The sequence below is a fragment of the Phaseolus vulgaris genome, chromosome 8 (assembly GCF_051622355.1).
Source record: "Phaseolus vulgaris cultivar YP4 chromosome 8, ASM5162235v1, whole genome shotgun sequence".
NCBI lineage: Eukaryota > Viridiplantae > Streptophyta > Magnoliopsida > Fabales > Fabaceae > Phaseolus > Phaseolus vulgaris.
In genome coordinates this window covers 39791926-39805427 of record NC_143505.1, presented here as the reverse complement: position 1 = coordinate 39805427, position 13502 = coordinate 39791926, and the positions used below count along the sequence as shown (strand labels likewise).

Here is a 13502-nt window from a genome sequence, read left to right as displayed (position 1 = left end):
CTTAGTCCCAGTTTAACTGCGTGTAACACGAGACCCCGATGACAATACACCCGATGACTGATCAGTGTTTATTCACTACTCGCGCTCTGCCTCCAGGCGCGAGTCTGGGAACTGGTCTGCTGGTGGTCACCTGGCTACTGACCACCGATCACCATTCTTGGTGATTTGTCCCCCGACCTCTCTGCCGCCTGATCTGTCGGTGGTAACTTGGTTACTGACCACCGATCACCTCTCTTGGCGATCGTCCCTACCTCTCTGCCACCTGGTCCACGTGTCACCCTGTGAGTGGTCCACGTGGTTCTCTGATGCTGATGTCATCGACTACCGATGACCGATCGGATCACCCATGTAAACAAATAACTTCCTTAAAGAAGAGATTTGCAATATAACAAGCATCATCAACTTTGTGGCATGGAATAAAATGAGGCATTTTAGAAAAACGGTCCACTACTACAAAGATGGAATCCTTACCCTTCGATGTCTTGGGTAGTCCTAAGATGAAATCTGTTCCGGCCGGTTGACCTGGGACGTCTTTGTGCACAACCTCACCCGTCAGCTAGGGACTCCTTCCCACTGGTGACCTGTGGATTCCTGCAAAGAAGGACAAAGGGCGCCCTAGCGGCCGTTTGCACTCCGACGCTCAAGTCAGCTAGCAAGAAACACCAAAACTCTACACCTCCGTATCGGAGCACCGTGAATGGCACTCTCAAGGTGGTCAAAGAAAATGTGTCTAGTTTATATTTTCTCGTTCTGGCAAACAACCTCTCTCCCTAGTCCCTTGTGCGTAGCCTCAAGACTCGAGCAAGCAACTAGAGTGTGTTCTAGGAAAGTCTGCCAAAAGTTCGAACCCCGTTTCCAACATTCAAGGCGCTATTTAAACTACTCTAGCATTTAAAGCGTCTTAAAGCGCATTTAATTATAAAACGTTCAGCGCCTTTAAGATGTTTAAACCGCTTGGAGCATTTATAGTACCTTAAACGCTCGAAACGTAAACTTTATTAGATCTTTAATTACCTTGTACCTGACAAAATGACGTTTCTATTCTGGCTTGGCTGCTGTACACGTGGAGGGCCTCACAGCGCCGTGACCCCATCTGGGGGTATTTCCTCATGTGAGTCCTCCTACCTGGGAGTGCATCTGCGCAAGGGGTGACTTTTTGGGTGCCAACTCATGCCCCCAACATCTAGTCACTCACTTTGAGAGCGTATCTACCTTCCTCTCATACCCTGCACCTGGCTACCCTGGGCGTGACCCTCCTCATGAGTCGTATCTACCCCAAGGGCGTCTCTGGGGCGGCATGGGCGTTTCACGAGTCAGGTTGCTCTCCACTGGCGCTATTACTATGGCCTTAAAGCCACCTTTCTTTTCTCTTTATTGCTGCCCCGGGTCATCGGGGATTGAGGCCTTCCCACGGTGTCGCTCCCTCCATGGTCTTTCCTACCCATGGGTATCGGGGAGCAACACTGTGATTGCCTTGCTTTTGTGATATTTGACCTTGGCGACGCCCTAGCTGGGCGACGCCTTGACTTGGCGATGCCTTCACCTAGGCGACGCTTCCTCTTGGCGATGCTTGCACTTGGTGTCGCCTCACCTAGGCGACGCCTTATGTTGACTTTGTCCCCGACGTTGACTTTGACCTTGACTTTTTCAACGCCTGGATACGGGACGGTACACAAGCCCCCCAGTCTTAAGCTGAAGACTTGTCTTCAGCGGAAAGACTAAGGTCTCGCCCACGCCATCCACGTGTCACCCTGGTGACGTGTCATTCTTTGCTGACGTGACACTTCTCGAACTATTGACGTGACATTCTCTGAACCATTGGGGTGCCCTTAATGGCTGATTGGACATCCTCTGAAACGGGGAAAGCGACCCCTTTTAGGGCCACGCTTAATCAATTGCCACGTGGTTCATCACGCGGTCAGCTCCAAGAGTCTCTTGCGGTCCCAGTGAGCGCCTAATCCTGCGACACGTGGCATCATCGCACGGTCACCATCTATTGCCCCTCACACTCCTCGTAACGTTTAAGTTACCCAAACTTCGCGCTCGAAACCACTGTTTCATCCACTTTCTCTGCCTTCTCGCATTGTTCATCTTCTTCGAATTTCCTCTCTCGCAATCTCTGCTTTTTCGTGCTTCCGCTCACCACACCCTTCGACCCTTAAAGGTACGGTTTTTCCTATCCTTGTTGACTCTCTTTACTGCATGACTATAATGTATGGATGAACTGCCTGGGACTGTTTATGTTTCTGCATTTTTGTATTATTTCGCTCCTCCGTTCTTCTCCGTTCTCTTCTCCCCCTTTCTGGGTTTCTTCATGTGGGTGGCATTTTCTAGGGTTTTGTTCCCCTTTCTGCCTTGGCATCGCTTGTTAAAACCCTTTTCCTTTCTTCTTTCTCCAGCTATTTATCCGCATCATGGTGCGCCTGAAACCAAGGTCCAGTTCCCCCCCAAGACCGACTATAAGGCCCTCTATACATGGGCCCCTGACGATCTTTTAAATGAATGCACCACCCTGACGACCTTTCAGGACTTAGAGAACCATCGTGGTGACCCCCATTTGTACAATTTCAATGCCTTCTGCCGCACCCATGATGCCCACATTTCTGTCCGTCCCGGCAGGCCAGGGGAACCTGTTTGTGTGGATGACAGACCCAGGAGTGGGAACCCCTTCTTCTTCATGTATCAAACTGTATTCAAACGCGTTGGTGTACGCCTTCCGTTCACACCCTTCGAGAGGGAACTCCTCACAGAGATCAATACGGCCCCTGCCCAGCTACATCCCAATAGCTGGGCCTTTGTTCGGGCCTTTCAGATTCTTTGTGGATATCTAGGCGTCCTCCCTTCTGTGGACGTCTTTCTACACTTCTTCGAGGTGAAGAAGCAAGGGAAAAGCCTCTGGGTGAGCTTTTCCGGGATCGCTGGTAGGATCCTCCTTTCCCTCTTCCAGAACTCGTATAAAGGCTGGAAGGGAAAATTCTTCAGGGTGTGTTGCGCCAAACATGACCCCACAGCCTTGGACGGCTTCCCACTATACTGGATAGAGCATCCCAAGCTGCTCAAGGCCAAGGCCCTGGATGAGCTGTCCTCTGCTGATAGGGGGTGTGCAAGGCCTTGGCTGGCCTGGGGATCGTTTTCGACACGCTGAAGCTCATAGCGTGCGAGTACAACGCACACACCCTGTCCACTTACTTTGGTAGGGAGGCTCCTCTCTTGTTGCCCTTTGTTATCTGTGTTTTACTGCATCATGCTTGCTCTGTTGGCCTCCTCCACCTATTTTCCTCGGTGCTAAGTGCCCTTGTGTTTCGTTCATCTGCGTGCTTTGTGGATTTGTATAACTGCATTAGCCTTAACTTCTGTTATTTGGTTTGTCTGAATGTAGGATCGGTGATGGATGCTTCCAAGAGGATGGTCTTGGCGAAAGCACTGAAGGCTGCTCGTGCCACCAAGGCTGGCGCCTCCTCCGCCCCTGCTGCTGACCCAAACCTCTCACTAACCTTGCCCTCACCAACACCGACCACTACCGAAGCTCCACTAGGCTCATCTTCACCACCCCCACGTAGCCCCCAACCACTTCAAACACCCAGCTCACCTCCGCCCATCGCCGCAGTCCCACTGGCTGTGGCTTCATCACCTGCTCCAACCCCCCAGGACATAGGGAAAAGGGTTTTGGAGATCCTCTCCGATGATGAGGATCCTGATGGCGTGGTATCCTTCAAGAGGAGGAAGGCTGCGAGGGTTCCCTCCCTACCAACAACATCACTCCCGGGAGGGGATTCCTTCAGGGACAACCCCCCTAGTGCTACCTCTCCCCCTCCCACTATAGTCTAAGAGGAGAAAGGTGAAGGGGCCGAGTCTGCTCCGCCTCCCCCACCAGCAGAGGTTCCCGCCGATCCTGCCTCCGTTTCTGTCGCTCCCGATCTCATTGCTATTCCTCCTCCAATCATGCATCTGATGAGAGGCTTCCACGGGGGATTAATGCCAGAAGGCTCCGACAGGAAAGAAGGAATGCCCTTCTACTTGGGAGCCTTCTTGGCCGTGGCCCTTGACTGGCACACCCAAGCTAAAAACGCAAACTTAAACACACAAGCCCTCCAGGCCCTGGAAGCAAGAGTGGCCGCTCTGGAGGAGGAGAGAAAGCTCTGGGACGCCAAAACGAGCTGGGTGAGGCGATGGAGTTTCAGGCTGACTTCTACGTTTGGGAAGTCTCTCTCCAGGTTCAAATAACGGACCTCCAGGACCTGGCCGAAGCCTCCGAAGAGCTTCAGAAAGGCTTGGAGGATCAATGCTATGGGCAGGCTGAAAAACTGGAGTGGATGGAGGAGGAGATGGCTACCCAGGCCAAGGCATTGAACCTTCTCCAGGTTGACCATGACAAACTGCAGATCGAGGTCAACCGGCTCCGAGTGGAGAAGGAGGTGGCTTCTGGAGACTCTACCATCGAGGAGTTGGAGAAGGCCAAGAAGGCGCTCATCGACGACATGGCTGGCACCTTCGATGAGGGATTCAAGGAGGCTCTGGCCCAGGCCGTCTGCGAGAATCCGGGGATCAACGTTTCCAACTGCGATTCCACCCACCATGTCGTTGATGGGCGCGTCGTGCCCCTTGAGTTGGATGATTGAAACGCTGACTCTCAACTGCCACCTTTACTTTTTGTGCTTCATATTTGTTCTTGCCAATCTCCGATAAACTTGTAAATCCTTTGAACTATTTGCACTTTTGCTGGGGTAATAGGTTTTGTATAACAATTTCATACTCGTTCTTCATTTTCATATTTTTCAATTGCTTTGCCTGTACTTTTACCCGTTTCTCACGCTGTGTTGGGCGATCCTGTACATCCGGCGCCTTACTTCTAAGGTGTACCTCGAAACCTGTTCCGCCTTCGTATCTATGAGGCCTCTGCCCCGTGAAGGCGATGGCAGCTCCGCCATTGCTGCAACGCGAAAGCTGAGACCTACTCTGGGTCTTAAACACTTGGGACAAGGTCGCGCTTCGGTGCCCACGCCCACGGAGAGGCCTATCTGTCAGCGCCGTATCGTCCCTGGGGTGTCTTAAGCACCAAGGCGATCTGTCCCTTGATTCTTGGTGCCTGGCGCCCACGCCTAAGGAGAGGCCTGCTACAGCAGCGCCGTATCGTCCTCAGGGTGTCTGGAAACACCAAGCACCAGGGAGGCTCGAAGCCCCCTAGGGGGTTATTCCCTCCATGGTCTTTCCTTCCCATGGGTATCGGGGAGCGACCTCACCGGTGGTTCACTCGTCTTTCGGTGATATCGTCTCCCTCCACAGTCTTTCCTACCCGTGGGTATCGAGGAGGCGACGCCGTTGGTGACTAGTTTGACTTCTTCGATTTCGTCTCCCTCCACAGTCTTTCCTACCTGTGGGTATCAGGGAGGCGACGCCGCTGATAACTTGTACTGGCGATGCCTTCGGCGTCTCATGCTAGCGACGCCATCGACTTCTCATACTGGCGACTCCTGGGGGTAGTGGAGAGCTCAGGGTCTCGCCCGCGCCATCCACGTGGCATTTCCCGTATGGGTGATGGGACATTCCCTCACATGACTTCATCCTGACATTTTCTGAGCTTCTGGCAAGATGCTCCCATTGTTGGCGGCGCGTCGTACCCTTGGGCATTCTGTCGACGCGACGTTTTTTGAATGATAACCAGTGGCGCCAGGATCGTCCTCCCATCATCTGACACGTGGCTCGATCGCACGGTGCTCCCATTTGCGTCGCTTGGCGCTCTAACTGTAATATTTAGATCTTCAGAATCTTATACCTGCGTTCATCATCCCTGTGTTTCGCACCCTCCTTGCACCGCTACCCACAGAGTTCCTTCTGCATTCCTCCTAGTTGGCGCTTTACCTCCCGTATTCCTAACGCGCCATTCTTCTTTGAACTCCCAGCTCTTTGCTCACCTCTCGTAGCGACATGTCTTCCCACGTTCCTCCCCCTAGGGTTAACCCCAAGGAGCTGTATGCATGGGCCTCGCGCGAGCTCCTTAACGAGTGCTCATGCTTTCTTTCTACCAGGGCCATCAGGGAACACAAAGGGGATTCGTGTTCCTACGATCATCGTGCCTTCGCTAGGAGGCATGACGACGACATTGCCGTACTCCCTTGCACCCTGGGGGAGCCGGTGTGCGGGGACGAACGGGCCAACGACGGGGTCCCCTTCTTCTACTTCTACCAGGTGGGGGTATTTCCTCGTGTGAGTCCTCCTACCTGGGAGTGCATCTGCGCAAGGGGTGACTTTTTGGGTGCCAACTCATGCCCCCAACATCTAGTCACTCACTTTGAGAGCGTATCTACCTTCCTCTCATACCCTGCACCTGGCTACCCTGGGCGTGACCCTCCTCATGAGTCGTATCTACCCCAAGGGCGTCTCTGGGGCGGCATGGGCGTTTCACGAGTCAGGTTGCTCTCCACTGGCGCTATTACTATGGCCTTAAAGCCACCTTTCTTTTCTCTTTATTGCTGCCCCGGGTCATCGGGGATTGAGGCCTTCCCACGGTGTCACTCCCTCCATGGTCTTTCCTACCCATGGGTATCGGGGAGCAACACTGTGATTGCCTTGCTTTTGTGATATTTGACCTTGGCGACGCCCTAGCTGGGCGACGCCTTGACTTGGCGATGCCTTCACCTAGGCGACGCCTTACCTTGGCGACGCTTCCTCTTGGAGATGCTTGCACTTGGCGTCGCCTCACCTAGGCGACGCCTTATATTGACTTTGACCCCGACGTTGACTTTGACCTTGACTTTGTCAACGCCCGGATACGGGACGGTACAAAATACATAGAAATATCAACCCAAGGCATTGTTGGGATAGGAGGAGGGGTATATAAACCATGGGGTTGGACTTTAGACTTAGCCTTCCTACATGCTATACATTTATCACAGAAGAAATGTTCATGCAATGTTTCTAAAGTCTTAGATACCCCAAAATGTCCCATAAGCCCACTCTCATGAGCCTCTCTAATAAGATATTGTCTTATAGATCCTTGGGGAACACAAAGTCTTTTTCCTTTAAAAAGAAAACCATTATGTAAGAAAAAGTCTTTGTGACGTCCTATACCGTCCCGTCCCCGGGCGTTGACCAAAGTCAAAGTCAAAGTCAAAGTAAAATATATGGTGGGACCCATCCAGGGGGCCCAGGGAGGAAAGTCAACAGGTTGACCGCTTAAGGCGTCGCCAGGATGAGGCGTCACCAGGTGTAGGTGTCGTCAGGTTAAGGCGTCGCCAAGATGGGGCGACGCCAGTTGTAGGCGTCGCCAGGTGAAGGCGTCGCCAAGATGAGGCATCGCCAGGATAAGGCATCAACGGTGTCACCCCCCGATACCCATGGTTAGGAAAGACCGTGGAGGGGGCGACACCACGAGAGGACTCAATACCTCAGAACTGTAATAAAGAGAAGAGAAAGGTGGCTTGAAGGCCATAGTTCTAGTACCAGTAGGGGGTAACCTGACTCGTGAAGTACCCACGCCACCGCTGGGAGACCCCTGGGACTGATACGACCCATGAGAGGGCCACGCCCAGGGGAGAACCACGTGCATGGTACGAGAGGAAGGTAGATACACCCCCAGGGCGAGTGACTAGAGGTTGGGAAGCATGAGTTGGCACCCAGAAAGTCACCCCTTGCACCAGATGCACTTCGAGAAAGGAGGACTTGCATAATGGATTATCCCTAAGTTGGGGTACGGCGCTGTAAGGCCCTCCACAGAGAATAGCGATCAAGTCAGAAGAACACATGGCAGTAAGTACCGAATCATCAGGGTGTACACGTTGCCCTGAAAGTTTGCTAAGGTACGCGTTTATTCAGTTTACGTTTCCAACACTTTAAAGCACTTTAAACGCTTTAAATGCTTTGAACATTTTAAATGCGTTGAACATTTTTGAGCGCCTCAAAAGCGCTTTAAGACGTTTTAAATGCACTTTAAGACGCTTTGAATGCGTTAGACGTTTAAATGGGGCCTTAGACGTTTGAGACAGGGGGGAATCCAGTTTTTAGTTTACACACACACCCTAGTTGTTTGCTCGCGAACCCACTGTACGCACAGGCAATTAGGGAGAGAACCAGTTACTCAGTTATTTGACCACCTTCAGAGCATCCATTCACGGTGTTCCGATACGGAGGTGTGTCACCTTTGATGTTTCTCGCTTGCTGACTTGATTGTCGGAGTGCAAACGATTGCGAGGGCGCCACTTTGTTCACTTCTTTTCAGGTATTCACAGAGACGGGAATCTAGGTTGAAGACGAAGGTGCCCTAGCTCGCCAGTTTAAGCCACAGACGAAGACGCACCCGGTCAACCATTGAGATTTTACCAAGATTCATTGTTCATTGAGAAATTGGTGCAGTTTTCACCAATTGCTTTTGGTTGAGTCGTTGTGTGATCGTGTTCGTTCGAGTTCGAGTTCCCAACACTTTCTGTATCCCTTGGAGTTGAACGATAGCTAGAAGAAGATCCAGAAACCGCAGATGATGAGGTCCACGAGGCAAGGAACGACGCGCGCTGAGAGTGAAGAGATGACCATGCAACAGGTCATGGGTATGATGCAGGGATTGCAAGAAGCAATGACAACGTCGAAGGTGAGCAAAAGCGCATGCAGGCGGATCTCGCGGCGTCTCAGGCGAGAAATGAGGAGCTCTATCGCATGAATGAGGAGTTGCGCCGCGGGTGGCGCAACCACACAGGGCTACACGATGGGGACGAGCTCGAGGGTTCCTCCCCACCAAGGGAGTTCTCTACACCGTTCTCGCAGCCGATTCTGGAGACGGTGATCCCCAACACGTTCGTGGGGCCTAAGGTGACCTTCACAGGGATGTTGGACCCTGAAGCGCATCTCACTGCGTTCCACACGCAAATGATGCTGGTAGGCGGCTTTGACGCCGTAAAGTGCAAGCTCTTCATGAGCACTTTGACTGGGATGGCCATGGACTGGTTCATTAGTCTTCCAAATGGCCATATCACCTCCTTTGCACAACTTTCGCAGTTATTCAGAGAGCAGTATCTAGCCAACAGGGCTCCACCATCGGTTTCATACGACCTGTTCGATGTGAAGCAGTATCAAGGCGAGACATTGAAGGAATACATAAATCGTTTCGGGGCGCAAGTGGTGAAGGTTGGCACCACAGAAGAGCCCATGATCGTATACGCATTCAGAAAGGGGGTGTGCCCTGGGCCTTTCTGCGAGTCAATCATCCGCAACCGCCCCAAAACTTTCGCTGAGATAAGGCGTCGTGCGGTGGAACACATCGCCTCTGAGGGTGAAATGTATGAGAAACGCACAAGTGTTGCGCCCACACGCCCGAGAATGCAGTCGCGTGCACAACCTGCCAGAGTCCATGAGGCCGCGACAGGGAGGAAGAACCAAGACAGGAGATGCCCCTACGAGGCAAGGAGGCCCCAGCCCAGGGGTCGAGCAGAGGGTAACAGGCCAGCGAGGGAAGGAAATAGACCGCTGAGGCACAATTTTGTGGTGGAGCTAAAGGACCTCATTGTTGTGCCTAACATAGCTGACAGGCTGAGGCCACCAATGAAGTCTGACAAGGTGCTGGGGCCTTGTAAAGACTCATGGTGCGAGTTCCACGAGGCGTTTGGGCACCATATCAACAACTACTTGGCGCTGGGCCATCAGCTGGATGAGCCCGTGAAGAATGGTTTCCTCAAGGATTATCTTGTTGGGCCTGCCACGACCACAGCCCTAGCGGTGCGAGAGGAGGATCAGGCGCATGAAATGCCAATCCATGGAGAAGTGCACACCATTTCTGGTGGCTTTTCTAGAGGAGGGCCCACTGCCTCTCAACGTAAGAGGTATGTGAGGTCAGTAAATTCAGTTGCAGAGGGGAGTTCGGATGATCAGTGGGAGTCAGACCTCATGTTTACAAGGGCTAACATACGAGATGTTGTCCCACATGACAATGACCCCGTGGTCATTTCGATTGTCACAACTGGGAGAAAGGTGCGCAGGGTTCTCGTCGACCAGGGCAATTCTACAAATGTCATGTTTTGGTTGACGTTCAATAAGTTGCAATTGTCCCCTGACTTGCTGAGGCCCTACACTGGATGCTTGTATAGGTTCACAGGGGACAAAGTTGAGGTGCGTGGCTACCTGGAGTTGAGGACGACGTTTACTGATGGAACGGTGTCGCGTACCGAAAGCATCCGGTATGTAGTCGTGAATGCCAATTCAGCCTACAACATCTTGATGGGAAGACCAGCGCTGAATAGGCTGAGAGCAGTGGCCTCCACAAGCCACATGAAGATGAAGCTGCCGGACCTTAGTGGCAAGGTAATTGTGATCAAATCTGATCAAGAGGAGGCTCGGAAATGCTATGAAAATAGCTTGAAGACAAAGAGAGGCGTGTTCATGGTACTTGAGCGATCGCCCGTTTCGGATACGCTAATGGAGGTAGAGCCCTTGGAAGAGGCGACGCCCGCGGAGTCGACACCTGTTGAGGCCTCACAAGCGGAGGCGACGCCTAAGGAAGATGCGCCCATGGAAGAAGCGTCAGAGGAGGCGACACCCAAAGCACCCGACAGGGCGACGCCTATAGAAGGAGATCGCAGAAATGAGTCTCGTGCAGAGAACACGCGAGATAGGCGTTGGATGGGGCCACTTTAAAGTTTATTTCAGTTGAAAATTATGAAGCACACAATTGTAAATGGGACACTCTTTTTCCCTCTCGGGGGTTTTTTAATGAGGTCACCCGAGTAAAAAGAAGTTTAAGAAAACTTTATCTCAGTTTTCCCCTCCCACACGATGTAAGAGCGAAAGATTAAGAAACAAAACAGAGACTCAAGGCGTCGCCAGGCATAGGCGTCGCCAGGGGTAGGCGTCACCAGGTGTAGACGTCGCTAGGCGTAGGCGTCGCCAAGTTAAGACATCGCCAGATACGAGAGCGAGTGTCAAAATCAAAGCAAGTAGAGGGAGCACATGCTCGTGTGCAGAGATCAACCCATCAGCAAGGTAGGAATAGCTAGCCCCGGTGTCTGATGTTTAGACACCTCGCAAGGAAGTGTCGGGGGGCGTTTCCTTCGAGTGTGGGCATCAGACAGTAAGAAGTTTCGGAGCAGTGGAGAACCAGGTCACTTGGTGCAGATACACGCACTTGAGGAGAAGCGTCCTCCTTTGGGAAACCTTCTCCTTAGACGTAATCACCAAAATCCCTGGTCATCTTGGTGTTTAGACACACCGGGGACGATACGGCGATGTTTCCCTCACGCCTCTCCCTGGGCGTGGGCACCCAGAACACTGATCGCGTTGGTGTTTTCAGACACCCTGGGGACGAAACGGCACTACCCCCGGGTAGGCCTCTCCTGAGGTGTGAGCACCCAGCGCACAGAGATAAGGGCAAAGTTGCTTAGGTGTTTAGACACCCTATGGACGATATGACGCTGCTATAATAGGCCTCTCCACGGGCGTGGGCACCAGAAGCGTGACTTTGTCCCAAGTGTTTAGACACGCTGAGGACGATACGACCTCGCGTTCAGCAGGTCTCTCCTCAAGCGTGGACACACGGTACAGTTCAGATAAAGTCCTCCCTCGCCCTCGAGCGACGTCGAGGCCCCAGAAGAACAGATAAGTCCTCCTTGCCTTCGAGCGATGTTGAGGCCATAGAAGAGATCAAGTTCTCCCTCGCCCTTGGGCGATGTCGAGGCCAGAAAAGAGATGAGACCCCTTTTTCATCTTAAGCGATGATAAAGCTAGCAATGCCTTTCGCAGTAAGTGCCTAGGGACTCAAGACAAGTAAGTAAAGATCAAGTTTAAAACTTTTCTAAGTTCAGAGACAAGAAAAATACGCGAAGTTAAATCCTCCTTTGCCCCTGGGCAATGATGAGGCAGGAGACGCCTTCATGAGGAAGATTCCTCGCAGATACGAAGGCCAAGTGAAGTTCTAAGTGAAAAAATCAGAAGAAGGGTAGGCATTGCGACTCAGAAGGGAAGAGTAAGAGAGAAGGTCACGTGCTACCTAAAGAGTTAAAGTCAAAACGCAATGAAGAGATGTATCGAAGGTAACATCCTTGATATAGTAAAGAAAACAAAAGCAGATAAAGGTGCAAGAAAAGTTGAGATTGCATAAGAATTTAAAGATAGCATCCAAATGGCATTTAAATAAATGAGATTAGGAGTGAGAATTGCAAACAAGTTCAAAAATTACAGACAAGTTCAGATATTGTAAGTGCAAATTTACAAGCAAGAGGGAAATATAAGAAGTGCTGAGTCATTCCCCAAGGTCGAGGGGCACCACCTTCACATCGACGATCTGGTTGCCGGGGTCGCAGTTGGAGGTGTTGATCCCTGGGTTTTCACACGTGGCTTGGGCCAGAGCTTCTTAAATCCCTCCTCGAATGTGCCAGCTATGTCATTGAGCAGTTCTTTGTTGGATTTTTCCAACTCTTCAATCTTGGAGTCCTTGGTGGCTAGCTGCTTATCCAGAAATTCCTTCTCCACCTGAAGCTTGCTTACATCAGCTTGGAGCTTGCCATTCTCATCTTGGAGAAGGTTGAACGCTTCGATCTTTGCAACTAGCTCCCCCTCGGTTTTCCCAAGCTTTTGCTCCCGGTCAACGCAGTGGGCTTCAAGTTTTTTCTGTTGTGCCTCAGAAGCCTTTGCCGCGTCTTCCAGATCCGCAACCTTCACTTGGAGGGGCACAACTTGATTAAGGAGTTCAGCATGCGCCTACCCCGCCTCGTGTAGTCGTTTGTTAGCCTCCTCCTTGGACTTTTAGGCCGCCTTCAAGGAGACCTTGTAGGCTTCCTCTTGACGCTCCCAGTGGCGTGCCAATCTCTCCTTCTCCTCTTTCAGGGAGACGACCTCTTTCTCTAGCGCTTGGAGGCTTCGATGGCTTTGGCCTTCGCTTGTTCGCGCCAGATACTGGCACAGGCCATGAAGGCGCCCATGTAATAGAACACGCCCTCCTTTTTGGGTCTTTCAGCTTGGGCGCGCGGAGACATCCTATCCAGGTAACCCCTCAGCGAGTCTTGCATTGGAGGAGGGAGTTCTGGAACAGGTGGTGGGGCAAAAGTGGACTCAGTCTCAGTCCCACCGTCCAAGGTCGAAGGTTGAGGGGGTGAGTTGGCGCTCGAAGGGTGTTCCCTAAGAGATTCAGCTCCAGAGGAAGAGGAAATGGCGGAGGTTGCAGCCTGAGGAGCAGCTTGGGTGGTCCTTCTTCTTTTGAAGACCTGCCCTCCAGCAGAGTCCTCCTCGTCATCAGAAGGCACCACTACCACCCTTTTACCCTTGTCAAGGGGGGCTGGCGCGGCAGCAGCTTCAGCCAGCGCATGAGGCATGACAGCTATAGGCGGTGGTGAGTGTGGGGGGTGGTTTGGAGAGGATACAGATGGAGGAGGCGATGTTGTAGGTGGGTTCTAAAGGGGAAGGCTAAGAGGAGTAGGGGCAATCTCGGAGGTTGGAGGTAAGGCATCCCCAACCCCTTTCGCCGAAGTCTCGCCTTTGGACTTCAAGATTTGGGCGAGCCTCAACCTTCGTTGTTTGTCCATCTTTGA

At 52.1% G+C, this 13502-nt stretch overlaps 1 protein-coding gene across 1 annotated transcript; it reads left to right on the top strand.

Annotated features, from left to right (window-relative positions):
• The first annotated feature begins 8595 nt into the window (after nt 1-8595).
• Nucleotides 8596-12216, top strand: LOC137824843 (uncharacterized). The gene is made up of 3 exons (XM_090294111.1): nt 8596-8865; nt 8986-10284; nt 12157-12216. Exons 1-3 carry the CDS (start codon nt 8596-8598, stop codon nt 12214-12216), a joined length of 1629 nt encoding a protein of 542 aa, XP_090150237.1.
• Nucleotides 12217-13502: the final 1286 nt, after the last annotated feature.

Coding starts and splice junctions, on each gene's coding strand:
- LOC137824843 (XM_090294111.1), top strand. CDS start 8,596: ATGCAGGCGGATCTCGCGGCGTCTCAGGCGAGAAATGAGGAGCTCTAT. Junction 8,866..8,985: donor TCCACACGCAAATGATGCTG/GTAGGCGGCTTT, acceptor CAACTTTCGCAG/TTATTCAGAGAGCAGTATCT. Junction 10,285..12,156: donor TGCCGGACCTTAGTGGCAAG/GTAATTGTGATC, acceptor CAAAAATTACAG/ACAAGTTCAGATATTGTAAG.